Below are 17,218 nucleotides of genomic sequence, written 5' to 3' on the forward strand. Positions count from 1 at the left end.
CGAGCGCACGCTGAAGCCGGCTCATGTTCATTTTCTCATCGACCAGCACCCCCAAGTCCTTCTCCTCAGGGCCGCTCTGAATCTCTTCTCTGCCCAACCTGTAGCTGTGCCTGGGATTGCTCCGACCCAGGTGTAGGACCTTGCACTTGTCGTGGTTGAACTTCATAAGGTTGGCATCAGCCCACCTCACAAGCGTGTCAAGGTCCCTCTGGATGGCATCCCTTCCCTCCAGCGTATCAACCGGACCACACAGCTTGGTGTCATCGGCAAACTTGCTGAGGGCGCACTCAATCCCACTGTCCATGTCAGCGATGAAGATGTTAAACAAGACCGGTCCCAACACCGATCCCTGAGGGACACCACTCGTTACTGGTCTCCAGCCGGACATGAGGCCGTTGACCACAACTCTTTGTGTGCGGCCATCCAGCCAGTTCTTTATCCACCGAGTGGTCCATCCATCAAATTGATGTCTCTCCAATTTAGAGAGAAGGATGTCGTGTGGGACAGTGTCAAACGCTTTGCACAAGTCCAGGTAGATGACATCAACTGCTTTACCCTTATCCATCAATTCTGTAGTCCCATCATAGAAGGCCACCAAATTGGCCAGGCAGGATTTCCCCTTAGTGAAGCCATGCTGGCTGTCACTAAGCACCTTGTTGTTTTTCATGTGCCTTAGCATGCTGTCCAGGAGAATGTGCTCCAAGATTTTACCAGGCACAGAGGTGAGACTGACTGGTCTGTAATTCCCTGGGTCTTCCATTTTCCCCTTCTTGAAAATGGGGGTTATATTTCCCTTTTTCCAGTCCTCGGGAACTTCACCTGACTGCCATGATTTTTCAAATACGATGGCCAGTGGCTTAGCAACTTCATTCGCCAGCTCCTTCAGAACCCGTGGATGGATTCCATCAGGTCCCACGGACTTGTGTGCGTTCAGATTTTGAAGATGGTCTCGAACCGGATCCTCTCCTACAGTGGGCCCAAGGTCTTCATTCTCACAGTCCCTGCGTCTACCTTCTAAGACCTGGGTGGTGCAGTCAGAGCCTTTGCCAGTGAAGACCGAGGCAAAGAAGTCATTCAGAACCTCAGCCTTCTCCAAATCCTGTGTAGCCAGTTCTCCCGAAAGCTTCCTCAGGGGGCCTATTTTGTCCCTAGTCTGTTTTTTGTTTGCTACATTCCTGATAAAATTCTTAATCCTATGTTATGAGCAGTGTGGAATAAATCTTGAAAAAATGCTTTATTGGGGAGGAAGAACGAAAAAAAAACAGGCACACTTTCCCCATTCTGCATCTACTGAAATACATAATCTCTGAGCTTCTCTGAGTTTCCCTGCTTTACAAGAATACAGATGGAGCAAATACAGTTTGACGTTAATCAAATTTTCTCCCTGTCCAACAGTTGACGTAAAAGAAAAATATCTTAAGTCTATTTGGAGAAAACAGTAGTAATTAAAGAAAAATTGAATGGAAAGAAGACAACCTGAAAAGACAGATAAAATTCAAGTCTGGGTTTGGTTTTTTTTGTATGACATTGTTAAGGTGGGTCGGCATTACATGTTCATTTTTTGTTTTCTTTCTTTAAAGATTATAATTCATTGATCCATGAGCTGCTGTTAAAGCACAGAGATAGACTTTTTTTTTCCCCACTCATGCCTGTTCTGTGCCCAAGCACACCCGTGAAGTACATGTCAATCAACAGATTTGGCCATGGTATTACGTTTGTGAAATAGGAAGTGTATTTATTTTTTAAAGAATACCATTTGTATCATTCTCTGGAAGCTGGCATTATCAATGCTATTATGTTCATGTACCAGCCTTCGTGTAAATATCTGTATGATCTTAATTATACAGGTTTCTGCAATCCCTTCATGATGCCGTTTTCAAATAGGCAGTTGTTGTAGCCTAGGTACACCGGAATTATTTCCTAATAACTCCTGACTTCTAATAAAGGAATGGAGATCAAACCTACCTTATGTTATATATAAATCTATCATGATCCATATGTTAAACGCTATATGGAATTCTAGTTGAGTTTTTTGCTTTTCTTACTTTCCCTCAAAGTTGCAGAAGAATTAAGAGGCTCAGAGTCACAAGAAGGATCATCAGATGTAGGGACAATTTTCCTACAAGGAACAATTAATATTATCTACTTACCTTTCAATTGCTGAAGATGTGACTAAGAGGGAGATGTGGCGATAGTCTGTAGAATGTGTTTAGGTGGCAACTGTTCAATGTCTCTTCCAATAGAATGACTGGGAGGTGTCAGAAAAAGTCAGAACTGGTCTGCACGTTCAGAGTCAAGCAGCAGGAAATGTGGTTTTGTATGGTTTGTGGGTGACTGGTGAAACTCCTTGCGTTAGAATGTTCTGGATGTTAAAAGGGCCAGATAATGACTGCACAAATGACATAAAGGAAAAGGGATGTGGAACTGAAAAATGCAGAGATCTCACCGCTGACTCAGCCATAGATGGAGTGAAGCTGGACAGATGTTTGGTAGTGTCATTGTGGCTTACTTGGTTCATAATAAATTCCTCCCTACGCATCTCTCCTGCTTGCTGCTGGATGCAAGGCTAAAGACATCTTTTGGGATTGATGTGGTACAACCACTTTGTTTTGCTCTGGGATTTCAGTTAGGGTTTCAGTTTGTGGTTTTTATGTTCTGGGGATACTTTTTTTTTTTTTTTTTTAAGGTCGTAAAACTTCATTTTTCATTAACTCGTTATCTCACAACAACTCTTTTTTTTTTTTTTTAAAGTCCTTCTTCAAGCTTTTAAGTTAGGTGAACTAAATTACGTCCTTTAAAGTTTCAGATTTAGAGATGTGGGGATGTTTCTCATTGAACTTGAAAAATGCTGAGGAATGATTAAATGGTAAAAGTATACAGAATTGCTGATTAAAAAGGGTACTCTAGCCTATGGCAAAGAATCGTGAGCAGTGAAACCTACGCAGTTTTCTTAAGCAAAAACTGTGCTTTTGAAAAGAGTTTTTTCACAACTGTAATTTTTCTAGTGATCCTTTTGGGGTTTTTTTTGGTGGAGGAACTAAACTAATTGCTTATTTAAAAACTCACTATGCAAAATTTCTCACTGTTGAATAGTAGTGATGATCCCAACACCAGGAGGAAGAAGGAGCGTTTGCAGGAAGTCTGGCCTAGAAATGTGGCAAGTGGAGAAATGTGAAAAGCCATGTAAGAGTAAATAACTTCTAGGTCATGGGGGAGCCATCCTGGAATGGCAGAGATGGCAGCTTAAGGGGTTTTGCACTTCACTTTACCCATAATATTTCTAGACAGCCTTCAGTTCTGTGCAATTCTCTTTTGGCCCTAAAAGCAAGGTCTTGGATTTGTGAACAAGTTAAGCTAATGCTATCTTCTTTTCATGTCTTTGAATAGCGATTAAGGTTTTAAAGTTAAGCATATGGAATTTCTGAATTACTGGAATAGATTTGCTTTTAGCTGAGACTGGTGTGTAAGGTGCTAGGGTGTAATCATTAATTATTTCATCTCGTGTTGTTTCTAAACCAGGAGAGCCTTTAGGTTAGCATGCTGCAAGTAATGAGCTGCTCCGTGTATCTTTTCCTTCATTTTGTGTGAGAGTTTAAACCTGCATTAGTTCACCCCACATGAAGCCAGTACAGTTGCAAGATACTGATTCTTTCTTTTTATGCTGGTTATTTCCCATCATCATGCAACTGAAGGTACCTGGTGGCTGCTTCTCCAGGGCTGGGCTCTCGGAGGTGGTGGTGTGCTGCTCTATCACAAGGTGGAAAACTGGGACAAAGAGACCTGCCTGAGGCAAGGGGTGGGTTTGTGGCACCATTGTGAGGAAACCTGAAGATTTCCTAAATCCTGTCAAGTTGTCCCTGTATTTTTTTTTTTCACACTGGCTTTTCAAAAGACTTTCATATCACTTTATAATCTTCTCCTGGCTAATATCCATGTCTTCAAGTCATCATGCAGCTCATAGGAAACTGTTGCCATTTGGATTGTCTCACACACTAGGTTTGGTGGATTGCACATTTATATTTTAGTCTGGGTTTGATCCAAAGAAAGTTATTCCTGACTAAATCTATTCATAAACTCATGAATGCAGGTCAGTATGTTTGCTTTGTTTTCTCCCAGAGTGTTCAGACTGAAACAACGTCTTTCTGCTTCCCTGGAAAGTATATCCACCAGACTGGCTTTTACATGTTCCTCTGTTTGCAGAGATCCTTTTCTCAAAACATGCAAGGTCTCCTGTGTAAGAGCCTCTTTTCCTGATGAAAATTTGAATGAGCTTAATTGCCATGTGATTTACTTGGGTTTTAGTGGTAACTATTTAAAGAACTCAAAGTAACACAGAAGCTGGTCATTCTTGTTTCATTTGAGAAAGAAAAGTCTCCTAAAAGGTGTAAACTTCTACCCATACAAATTCTGCTAGTCAGCTATGCTGCTTTTACTTTCCAAAACAAGCAGTGATCCTTGCTCTGGGTACTGGTGTTTTGAGATACCTTGTAATCTTAGTTTTGTGGGGTGGCTGCCTTTCTATCTGTGGGCCCTTTTTTCCTAACTCTGTAATTCTTAGTGCATTTTGACAGGTGCACGCAGTACTTGTTGGGGATAGAAAGTAGCGCAGAATGAAAAGAAGCATGGGTGAGGCTTTTATTTGAAAGAAAAAAAATAGCTGAGGAGGAAGTTCACTGCTGAAAGGGTTATTGTAATCAAGTTTATCATGGGAGCTTGCTGTTGTGTAACAGAAACTCTAGCTTGTCCATACCTGCCTTTAAGCATTACTTAATGAAGAAAGAAAACAAAACCTACCGAAATATTTATGAAATTCAATAAAATTTGTTCCCAAACTCTTAAATCTTAGTACATCCTGACAGTTCAGCAACCTGCTGGTTTTGGGAAGACTGCATTTTTCAGAAAAGTGATATTTCTCAGAGGGCATGAGCAGTCTTAATGCTCAAGCATGTGTCTCTTGGTTTAATAATATTGAAACTCATTTATTCAGAAACCACTTTAGCCAGGAATCATGTCATGAAAAAGATGTCTTCCTCTGAAAGTAGCCTCCTAAAAGGTCTGCTGGGCATCTAATGAAAATGTCGTACCTTTTGTTTCGTCTTTTTTTCTTTTTCTTCCTAGTAAATAGGTACATCTGGACTGGATGTTCAGTTAGGTTTTTCTCTTGTGTTTAGGTTGCTGGCTCATCCACATGCCATCTTGAATTCTTCAGTAAGACCTGCCTGTGACAATTTCATGCAATCTGATATCCCAGCACACCTGGATTTTTTTTTCTCTCAAAAATGCATATACATTGTTTATTGAGTCATCTTCTAAAATTAATCTTTTTTTCTATACAAAGGTCCTTTTTACTCCCTTGCAACAATGATCAGGAGTAATTTGGGGATTGCAGATGTAGTAGCTGTTTCAACTGTAACAGTTATCAAAGGAGAGAGGAAGAGAGGCTGCCGGTGTAAACTCTTCTGATTTTCTAATTGTATCTTGACTTTTTTTTTTCCTCATTTTTCTCTGCACATTCGCTGCAAGCAGATAACTCGGACAACCTCTTTGCCTGTCTTCAAGGTGAACAAATTGATTTCATTCTCCTGTCTTAACCTTTCAGTTGTCCTCTCTGCTCAATGGCAGGCCTGTAAAGCAGCAACTTTAATTGTGTACTTGGCCTCTTTATGTCTTTTCTAGTGGAAGAAGTCGCACAAACTGAGTATTTCTTAGCAGTTATCTACATGGAATTGAAGCAGTTTCACCCGTCTTTCTTCTTTTTGTCATTTGGTTACCTTTTAATAATTCCAGGCACACCCTCTCACAGTTACATCAGCATCTGTATGTGATTCATGGATATCAGGGTTTGAAGAAATGTATCCACTTGTTTAGTCCACATAAAAATGGCTGCACTGAGTCAGACTTGAGGCTCGTTGAATCTGGTCTCCTATTTCTGGTAGTGACCTAGGATAGGATGAGGAGCAGGGTGCCGTGCTTCTCCCCAGTATACTTTCACACTCATTAGCAGTCCACAGGTCTGGTAAAGCAGTGGTAACAGTGCTTATGATATCATAGAATCATAGAATGGTTTGGGTTGGAAATGACTCCTGAAGATTCTGAAGATTCCCTTTAAACATTTGTATGTCTTTTCTGTGTAACCTATGCTCTGGCAAATAAGGCATTCATGAAGAGACTACACAGAATCGAACTGTGCAACAGACTTGACTACATTGGGTTTTTTTCCAGCTAGATCTAGTGAGTGTTGCTTATCTTTTAAAGTTTGTATTCATAGTAATGTACAGTGTTAAAGCACATTTAATTTGTGTGTGATGACTGTTGCATTAATTTGCTGCTATTCCAGCAGGTGATGGTCCCTGAGAGGTAGATGGCGGTTAAGCAAGGGAAGGGAAAAAATGTTTAAAAAATACCCATCAAGGGTATTTATTGGTGTATTGTGTGGGAGGTAGCAAGATTGGGAGTACCATGAGACTACACAGAAAGCGTGAAAAAAGCCCCGTATCTTTAGTAATGTAGGTGCTTAGGGTTGCTGACCACATTAAGGCTCTAGTTCGTAACAATCGGTTCACAAAGTCATTTCATTAAGGTTTAAATACTAATTTGGGTGTAAATTTCACAGCTGATACAGTTATTGTCTTTACTGTCAATTCTTTTGTGTAACCTGCATGCACTGTGGCTGGCATCATCCCAGCCACTGTTATGCTGCAGACAACCAGATATATCTGAGCCAGTTGAGCAGCAGAAGCAAAGTGAGGTGAACCAGGCTCAACAGAGTACTTGACTGCTGTGCTCATTGTTGGTACTTAATTTTACCTTAAGTGAATTTAAAGCTAGCTTGGGTTCCTGGGAATGTGTGTTCCAATGCAAGCTGCATTCACAGATGTTTACGCACATTAGGGCAGCCATTTGGTTCATTACTTTTACAACAAATATCTTTTGGTTTATGGATATGCCTTGCTTTACAGAAGGATTGAACCAAAATTCTGGATTATGATGGGAAGAAACCCTCTCCAACCCTCATAACTTGATGTTTTCCAAACATTCAAGTTAAATTGCTTTTTCAGTCTATTTCTTGGGAAGTTTGATAGATTCTTTTTCGAACTTATCCTGGGTTGAATTTGTTATCTTAAAAATGGTGAAACCTTACTTGGGTTTTGGATAATTGTAAGCATATACAGACTCTAATTGTCAAAGATTCCCAGAGACCTATGAAAAGCCAAAAATGAAAAAAAAAAATTAAGTTGGACCTTATTAGATTCCAGTATTAAACGGCCATTAGAAGAATCTCTTGGGAAAGATGTCTGTACACTGCTGAACATGAGCACCACAGGTGAAGGCAGAGCCTTAGAGAATGTGCAGACATGGGAAGAAAGGGTTCCCAGGGTGGAAATTCACAGGGAGAAGGATTAAGAGGAAGGGAACCGTGCTGCAAAGAGTACTGAACAGGACAGGAGGATGGAGATAGGGGAAATATGAAAGGGAGAATTTAAAACGACTCTGTAATTAATTATTTTCAGAATAGAACAGTATCATTATAAAATCAACTGAACTGTGAATATTTAAGTAGTGATTGCTGAGATATTATCCTGATACAGGAGAAGGAAATGGCCTATGCAGTCATCTAAGAAGAGAGTCAGTCAGACCACATGTAAAACAAGAAGCTATGAAGCCTCCAAATTAATCTAGACAGCCAGCCAATGCATAGTGTTTCCTACTTGTTGACCAGCAACATTCTGATATTGTCCAAACAAGTAGGAGAGGCTGCAGTAGTGGCTCACCTTGAACAATCACCTGTTACTGTGATCTGATTTTCATGCTAATAGTCTGGCTCATCTGCTTCTGAAAACCAGCTTGTTCTTTTCTAATACAGGTGAAAAATGCCGTGTCACTTTGAAAGATAAAGCAACTAATTTCAATAGTCTAATGAATATTTATCGTCATGAAAATCTTGTTCTAGACACTTCTTCACCAACTCAACAGTGTGTATTTTGTTCTATGTTCAGCTGTAGTTGGAAGGGGTGAGAAGGGGAGGAAAAGAAAGATGTATTCTCAAGTAGTACAAATCTTCTGTACAGCTTTCTGGAGAAGACACGCAGCGACCTTATTTGTCACATGTGGGAATAAGATACAAAGATGGTAATGACAAAGTTGTTAGGAAAAGTTCTCAGTAACCTCTGTACCCAATCTAGAGGAGTTATAGACTCTGTCAGCGCTGTTGATCAGGCTTGAAGAAATCCCAGCTTGCGAAACATCTGAAAAGACTAGCAGGTGGCAGAACTTTAACAGGATTTTCTGTCAGTCTTCCTGAAATTATTAAGTGCCCTCAAGGGTTTGTAACTGAGTTTTATATGTGGAGTGTTTCCCAGGTTCTCGAAACAAGGTGAGAGCTCAGTAACACTGTGTGCTGATGGACAGGGGAGTTGTCCTAATATTTAGCACAGAAATGCAACTTGAATTTTTTAGTTAATGATTGGATAAGTGAAAGTTATACTTGGAGAGCAAGTGGCGCATGATCTAACACTGTCCTCTCTTGTCCAAGTACTCCTCCCCTGGGGTTTAATCATGGGGTGCTGGAGGCAGAGTTTTTCCACCTGAAGGAGGGAGGCCGCAGCTGTGGAACTTGCTTTCCTAGTTGATTTGCTGGTTGACTTTCAATGGAACTTGTTTTATCAGGTTCTTTTCTTTTGGCAGAGACACAGAGCTGGGTAGAAGGTGATAATTTTTATTAATTTTGAGGCTGCTTGTTTCTGTATCTTACTTTTTCTTAATATTGTGCTAACATGTGCTGTGCTGGTTGTGTGGAATTTGGGTGTTCTTCGGTTTTAACCCTCCCCGTATCTGTGACACTTTGTAGAATAAGAGATCTGCTCTGTGAACTCACAGTTCTCTCAGAATTAAAGGAGTATAAGCAGGCTATGTAGTGACTGGGGAGAAAATTACCAGTGCTTGATTACTGAAGTAAGTCTCCTCAGTCCTCAGCCTTTCAGCCTTCAGCCCTTTGCTATGGTGTATCTGACCGAGATGTGATCTTGTGCTGGATCCAGCTTATGCTTGCAGTTTACAGTTCAAGAGATTACTGCATACTCCTGGAAGTGTGGTGTTCAGTTCAACTTGCTTTGTCATGACTCAGCGCTGTGTTGTAGAAACATGAGTACTATAGAGAGTGTTTTTGAGCTTAGGGAGGTAAGTCCTGGAAAGTAGCAATTGATTTGGTGGATCTTTATAGTGGATTAGTATCCCCTGGCTAGATCCGCACATCCCAGTTGTGTTTACTTCTTTGTGTAAACACACATGAATGAAGAACAGATTTTGTCTGTTAACGCTTTTTTAAAAATAAGCCGAGTGATAGCTTTTGGTATTTTATTTGTAGTTTTTACACCATGTGTGTTTGCTCTTCAAAAAGAGAGGTTGTGGCTGCCCCATCCCTGGCAGTGTTCAAGGCCAGGCTGGGCAGGGCTTTGAGCAGCTTGGTCTAGTAGAGGGTATCCCTGCCTATGGCAGGGGGGTTGCAACTGGCTTTAGGGTTTCTTCCAGCCCAAACCATTCTATGATTCTATATATAAAAAAAAAAATACATCAGTTGTCATTTTAAAGCAGAAGCATTTTCTAGCCATTTTGAAAAAGAACTGTATTTGCCTTATCTAAATTCCAAACCAAAGCTTTGAAACAACAGTCAGTGCTGGGCATGAGGAGGAAAGGATGATTCACTAGTGCCTATGATGGGAAAGCTGTCTACTTACCCTGACATGGTGAGAGAAGCTCAGGCAGAAGTTGATGTAGGTGTCTACCTTGAATTCCCCAATTAAGAGCTATATTCCTTAAAGTAACTTTGTGCTAAATTAGACTGTTCAGGTAACTTCACTGGTGATAATTTAACATTTCAGAATGGAATGCTTCAAATTACTGAATTCCCAGTGTCTTAATTTATTTTTGTCTGTGATATATTATTAAGACGCTACTAATTCAACTGCTTTTCATTAAAGGGAAAAACGTATTTCCTTTATATCTAATTAGGAATAGTATTTATGTAATGCTTTTGTTTGAATCATCTGGGCCTTTAATTTTTCTCCAAATATGCTCAAGAGAAGTTACATATGATTCAGGTTTTGTGCCAGGATTGTTTTGTTATTCAATTTAGTACTGCTTTTTAAGAGGAATGGAAAGTACTGTGAGCCTTGTCTTCTGTAGAAGTCTGGTAATGCGTGTTTTTCTTGTTTCTCAAGATAGTCCTGCAGCAGTCTGAGCCAATTTTAAACACTGTTTAGAACAACATATAATGAACATGATACAACTTCCTAACTGTTACAAGCAGTTGCATGTGTAATAGTAAGTAAGTGACAGCAGAATTACTCATTTGCTTAAGCATGTGTTCACACAGTTAAGCAAGTCTGAACTGCAGTCTGAGGGGAGAACATTTAAAAAAAGAAAAGGAAATGCTGGGAATCATTCAAACCAATAAAACTTGTGCACTGGCTTCACAGCTCATATTAAAATAGATGAAACCAAATGCATTAATAAAAACACATTATTTCAGTCCTCTTGTTGTGAACATGATTGTTCTGGTTTTAATCAGGTCTAGGAAAAAAAGCCCCAACCAAACAGAAGCCTGAATTCACTCTTGTTCAGGAAAGTACTGAGCTTGTGTACAAAGTGTAAACCCCTGCTAAAATTCTATGAAAGCAAAATGCCTTATGCACAAACTGACTTGATAAAACATAAATGCATGATCATGTGCTCTGCTGAATTAGAACCACCAACTAGAGCAGAAAAGTATTACTTTTTATACATTGAAAATGGTGAAGTAGCCCAAACAACTGAAAGTTACTGCTGTAAGAGGTAAATTAAGTAATAATTTAAAATATCGAGAATTAAGAATGTTTCATAAAACAGTTTAGGTATTAAGAAATGAGGGTCAAATGTTACAGCCCATACTTAGCAAACTGCAGGTCCTGCTGAGTTCATTATGAATAAGCATGTCAAAATCTGTCTGTAAATTATATTCTCTAGCAGGAAAACCTCAGTAGAAACTGGGAGAACTTTCTTCATGCAGTCACTAGTTTTGAAAAGAAAATCACAGTTTTATTGTCATGAATAAATGTTCAACCATGAAAGGCTCTAGAGAATGTGAGCCTGCTGCTGAATGGGAATGGGGACATGGTCACATGACCAAGGAGAAGGCTAAGGTGATGAATGGGTTTTTGTCTTAGTCTTTGATAAGAGCAGCCTTCAGCAATCCCAGGTCCTTGAAACTGATGGGAAAGTCTAGGGGAAGGCAGAGTTACCCTTGGTGGAGAAGGAGCAGGTTAGGGAATATATAAACTAACTGGACATTTGGAGGTTCATGGGTCATGGTGGGATGCTGCCACAAGTGCTGAGGAAGCTGGCTGGTGTCATCACAAGGCTGCTGTCAATAATTTTTGAAAAGTCATGATGACTGGGGGAGTGTCTTGAGGACTGGAAGAAAGCAAACATCACCCCTGTCTTCAAAAAGGGCAGGAAGGAGGATCTGGGGCACTACAGGCCCATCAGCCTCATATTGATCACATTCTTGTGGATAAATATGATAAATGAATACATAAAGATGCCTTGCAGAATAATCACAGACACCAGCACATGCTGGGGGTCTGACTGGCTGAAAAGCAGCTTTTCAGAGAAGGCCCTGAGAGTTCTGGTGGACAAGATGCTGTGGAGATGAATTGTGGGCCAGCAGTGTGCTCTTGTGACAAAGACCACCAGCATCATCCTGGGCTGCATTGTGCAGGTGATTAGTGGCCCAAGGGAGCTGATCCTCCCTACGCAGCTCTGGTGAGGCACACCTGGAGTACTGGACCCCTTTCTGGGCTCCCCAGTACAATGGAGATATGGACATAGTGGAGTGAGTCCAGTAAAAGGCCATAAAGATGATTAAGGAAGTAGAGCATGGGACAAATGAGGGGAGCCTGAGAGAGCTGGGACTGTTCAGCCTGAAGATGGAGAAGATTCACGTGGGGTACTATGTGATACGTACAGGAGAATGCAGAGGAGGAAAACCAGATCTCCCTTAGTGGTATCCAATGACAAGATGATAGGAAGTGGGCACAAACTGAAATACAAGAATCCATTTAAACATAAAGACAAAACCTTTTTTCTTTTGTACAGTGAGGGTGGTGAAACACTGGAGCAGATTTTCCATAGACCTTGTGGAGCTGCCATCCACAGAGATACACAGAATCCAACTGGACATGGTCCTGGGCAGCCTGCTCTGGCTGACCCAAGCAGGGGCTTGGATTCGATGACCTCAAGCAGTCCCTGCCAACTTCCACCCTTTTGTGGTTCTGTGATCTCTGAGCTCTTTAGAGAGTTCACCCCCAATTACACTTGGGTTTTGTCTTTGTTTTTTGTTTTTCCAATGCTTTTCAATTTTGGAGCATCTGGAGACATACTGATCTCTTAAAAAAAAAAAATAAGGGATTGGTTGCTGGTCTGAGGCAACTTCCTGTTTGTTCCTTATTATTTCCTGGGCTTTAAAGCTAGCACATGTTTTGCTTTTGCAGTACTGCAGTCTAGCTCTGTTCCTGCATGAGTTTAGTCATAGAGAGTGCTAAAAGAGTCTGTATAAATAATTCTGTATTAAGTAATACAGAATTTATTATCAATAACTTAATAATTTAAAACCATTAACAAATATGGTAATAGAGCAAATATATAACACCCTCTAACCCTTTCTTTCAGTCATGGCCTGCATATGAAGAAGTATACAAAAAAATGCTTGAGCTTGCAGTGTTTTTAGAACTGCCTCGTTTTCCAGATATAACAGACAGCTGCTTTCTTCATCCAGACATGTTGTGCATGAAGTACTTGATGGAAGCTAATTTACCTGGTAAATATTTTCCCAAACCTGAACTGATAAAATTTTTCTTTGGTTTATTAAACTCCAGCAAAAAGACTTGAATTACTACTTTAAAAGTGCCTGCTCTTTTCCATCTAATTTATACCCATTTAAGCTTGAAATGAAAGATAATTTCTATAGAAAACACCTTCATCAAACATTTAGAGTATGTATTATAGACCCAGATATGCAGGGGCACTCTGGTCCTGGCTCTCCAAGGCTGTGGAGTGGATACTTCATTTCAAATCTTTTAGTATCCATTTGAACTAAGAGGCACTAGTTGAATTCACGTGATTTATTAACTGTAGCTAAATGATTCATAAAGTTGGGACCTGATTGCTTAGTACTGGAATTGTCTGATATATAATATTGACTGTATATTCTATAATATTGCATATTAGCATTCATTTAAGCATTAACAAGCAATGCTATGTGACAGATCAACTGTGCTCTCACTCGATTTCAGATTTAGTTTTGAAATCATATACTGAATAAATATTGAATGGTTTTGTTTGTCCTGAAATTGTTCTGACTGTTGAATTGCCAAAGGAAGACCAGTCAGTCCTAGTACATGAACTGTCTGTTGAGCTACCATACTTCAAATACCACTGTCACTGAAGACGAGTTATACAGCGAAATAGCTTGTAAATTGACATTACTTTTTTTCCCCCTCAAAGAATTCCAAAAATTAATAGTCGGGGTGGAGGTATTGTCTTGTTTTGCAGTTAGTTATGTTGAGTAAAGCTACTTGGCTTTTCTGTTTACTTACAGTTGAATGAAGAGAAGATAACCAACAGATTTAGGGCTGAAATTCCGTAGTAGAAATTCTGATTTTGAAGTTTTACACCAGTGGTCTGATCACATAGAAGATCACATTATTTTCCAGATTTTGAAGTATCACTTGAATCAAAGAAGAAGCTAGGAAATTTGCATTTTCAGATTTATTACAGAAAAATCCGAAGCTTAGTACTGTTGGAAAATACTGTAGAAGAATATATTGTCCTTTCCTTTTAACTCGCACCTAAGCTTTTTATCATATAGAAGCGGGTTTTTTTACAAATTGAGAAAGGGCTATTGTTGGTTTCTAGCAACTCCTACAAAAATAAAGCCAAGCCATAAACTGGCAGTTTTTCTTAGGACAATAAATACTAATGAAAAGGCCATTTTAAATGTCTGAAATGAAAGAAAACATACTGACAGTGTTTATAAGAAAAATTGGTTTCCAGATTTTGTTTAAGTTTTACTGTTATGTACAAAAGGATTAAAAATGAGTGCCTACTGAACTCTCTGTAAGCAGCAAGAGAGTATAAAGTATAGCTGGATTAAGGTTGTACTTAGTCATACATTGCTAACCTTTGTGGAATCTGATGGTGATGTAAGCAACTCCTGTATTTCTTGCTGAACAGGAAAGGTGAGAAATTTGGGGGATTTGTATCTGTGAAAAATAAGCATAGAGTAATAGGAGACTGTATAGACACCTTACTGCTGCTTTTGGAGCTGTGTTTGTACCTTCTTGGCATAATCCACGCTAGCGGGTGTGATTAGGCTCTACAGTGCAAAGCCAGCTTTAACCTAGGTTTGGGACTGTTTGTAACTCAGCCAGGTTTTGCTGGGGTAACAGCAAGTACTACCCTGCCATGATGAGGCTGCTGTTCATACTCAGCTAGCTTCCTTCCAACTAGCTCCTGTTCCTCTTTGCATTACTGAATCCGTCTTTACCTGAGTGTTTAGTCAACGTGCAGGAAAAAGTTTTTGGCTTTTGTGGTGTTTTAAAACTATATCTATGCAGACTTAAGAGACGCTTCCCCCCAAGACTGTTCATGATGGTCTAACAACATCATTTGAGTAACATCAAAACACTATTAAAAATTTGATATTTCCCCCCCTCCATGTGACTATATAATAAATTGCAACTGTTTGCCATGTAAACACAGTGAAGGCTGCCCAGTATTTTTAAAAATACCCTAAATGCTTCTCAGCCTAAAATAGTGTTGTCTAAAGGCCCTAAAAGACCATTAAAAAAAACATTTCTTCCTCACATGACCAAAATATTTGGACTGTAAAAGTATTTCTAGCTTGTCTCACCTTACCTATTTTATGATTTTATTTACTTGAATCAGATGAATTGCATAATTGGACTTGTCGAGTGGTGAAAAAGACTGGTGTTGGAGATGTGGACTTCCTGACTCTTGTGCCTGGAAATAAGTCAACAAGGAAAGTGAAATACGATGTTCTTGCTGCAGCAGTTATTGTAGTTGTGCTCAAATTACTGTTTTTATTAGACGATAAGTACGAATGGTAAGTGTGCAGGCAAATCCATAGCAAAGCCCAGATTTCAGATAGTGCAGATGATTGTCTTGGATCATTCTTTAGTAATATTACTTAGTAATATTAATTTATTTAGTAATATTAAGTTTATAATATTTGAATTTCCATTAAGTTCAGTAGCATAAAACATACACCTGAATGCATTTTAGACATTAAATATTCCTTATTTTTAAAAATCATCAGTTTGAATCTGAAACTTGGAATAAAATTAGGATGTGATTTTTGTCGGTTGTATTTGAACTTCATGTGAAAAGTGCAGTATTTGGATCTGATTTTTTTTTTTTTCAGGTTACTTTCAGACTTTGCTGGGGAGAGAAACAAAAATAGCAAAGAAGGTACATAAATATTCTAGTAGAATCAGTCTTATGATTTTGTAAATGAAATAAATTTGTAATCAGACTTAGAGAAGACTTGTCTTATTGATCATTAAAATGGGTTTTTGTCATTTATTCTTTTAGGGCAAATCTTTATTCAAAGAAAACAGTAGATCCTATTCATGTAAAATCACCCCAGTTTACCTGCATAATTCTTGTTGTACTGATAGCGGCATTTGGTACACACTTTGGCCGGTACCTTTCTGCTTCTCCTTGTGCATGTTTGCTTCTTGTTTTAGAATTTTGTGCATGCTAGGTGAAGATGAATGGATATGCAGTGAAGAGGGAGCACACTTTGATCGTAAATAGCAGATACTTATTAGGGGCATCAAACCATGTTTATGATAAAATCCAAACTTGTTTAGTCTTGTTAAATAAAATGTCTTAGTGTGTAACATATTTCAGATCTAATCTATTTTCTTAGTCCAAATAATCCTGAGAGAGTGTGGAAAAGCTAGCAGCAATTAAGATGGAGAAGATAATGGTGTGAACATAGTTCTTGGAGGGCAGAAAGACCAAATCAAAGATTAGAAATCCTCGGGAAGATGTTCTGTGGCCTGATCCAGATCACAGTTGAAGATAAGGTCGAAGATGTGTTACCATGGTTTATCTTTTAAGCCTTTTATCTAGGTTTGGGTCCGTTTTGACCCTTCTGTCACTTTTAAAAATTTAAGTCAATAATAGAAGCGGTGTTAGCTATGCGTGAGCACAGTTACTGCTGTATCTGGAGATAGGCATCACTGTTAACTAAAACTGGTAATTCTCATTTCTAGTGGATACACAAACTTATTTTGGTTTTGTTCCCTCTCCCCCCTTTCATTTCCCTTGAAAACTTGAAGTACGTAATAGTGACACGAGTAAAAGTTGTGCAACTGCTTACAAGCTGAGGCTCAGAGCCATTAATGTCTTAATGGGTTTCTCCTTTAATAACAAGTCTCATTGCCCTTGGGAATTAACAGCTCATTCTTTGCCCACTTCTTTTACTTTAAAGTTTGCTGGTTCCGAATGATCCATATGCTGTGTTATGTTGTCCCTATCCTTAAAATGTTGGGGTGATAGTGAGCAGCTGCGCAGAGGAGCTGAGGTGAGAATTTCTGTTAGAGCTGTGGTTAGTGCCAGAGCTCAAAACTGCCTCTGGCATTTTCCTAAAGTTAGCATGCCGAAACGAATAATGGTTAATACTGACTTTTAAAGATCCAATTTATGTTGGCTCCATTTTCAATTTAACTGTCCTTTTTCTAGTCTTTTGTTTTGTTTTAATTAAAAAAAATAGTATTTCAGCTCCTACAGTTTTCCAAGACAGGCTGGAAGCTGTGCAGTAGATAGCTGTAGTTCTCTACTGTGTTTGTGTATGTTCTATGAACTCCACACATACACAGTACAATTTATGTTCAAATAAAACATGTGATTGAGATCTATGTAAGTATGTGTGTATCACAGAGCTGTGCAACTTCCACTCAGCTCAGCTCTGTGAACATCAGAGTAGCAGTACTGGGCAGGCAAACAGTTGTTATAGTGTAGCATCATGTCTCTGATAATAGTTTTGTTTGAGACAGATGCTTAATAATTCATATGAAGTTTAATAAAAAATTCCGTCACCCCTAAACTGCACTTGCAGCACTTTAAGAGTACTTACTGTAACCTCAGGTTTTAA

The 17,218-nt window shown here is 39.2% G+C and overlaps 1 protein-coding gene across 3 annotated transcripts in view; it reads left to right on the top strand.

Moving 5' to 3' along the window:
• Window positions 1-17,218, top strand: part of TAF1B (TATA-box binding protein associated factor, RNA polymerase I subunit B) — a 58,090-nt gene that overhangs the window by 28,621 nt on the left and 12,251 nt on the right. For 2 of the 3 annotated variants that reach the window (XM_065681604.1, XM_065681605.1), the window contains exons 9-11: window positions 12,706-12,853; window positions 14,983-15,160; window positions 15,479-15,525. In XM_065681604.1, coding sequence (XP_065537676.1) covers window positions 12,706-12,853; window positions 14,983-15,160; window positions 15,479-15,525 — 373 coding nt within the window. Of the gene's footprint in view, window positions 1-12,705; window positions 12,854-14,982; window positions 15,161-15,476; window positions 15,526-17,218 lie in introns of all 3 variants that reach the window. The other variant, XM_065681606.1, reaches the window with a different exon arrangement.

Source organism: Lathamus discolor, chromosome 5 (genome assembly GCF_037157495.1).
Source record: "Lathamus discolor isolate bLatDis1 chromosome 5, bLatDis1.hap1, whole genome shotgun sequence".
In the NCBI taxonomy this organism is placed as follows: Eukaryota; Metazoa; Chordata; class Aves; order Psittaciformes; family Psittacidae; genus Lathamus; species Lathamus discolor.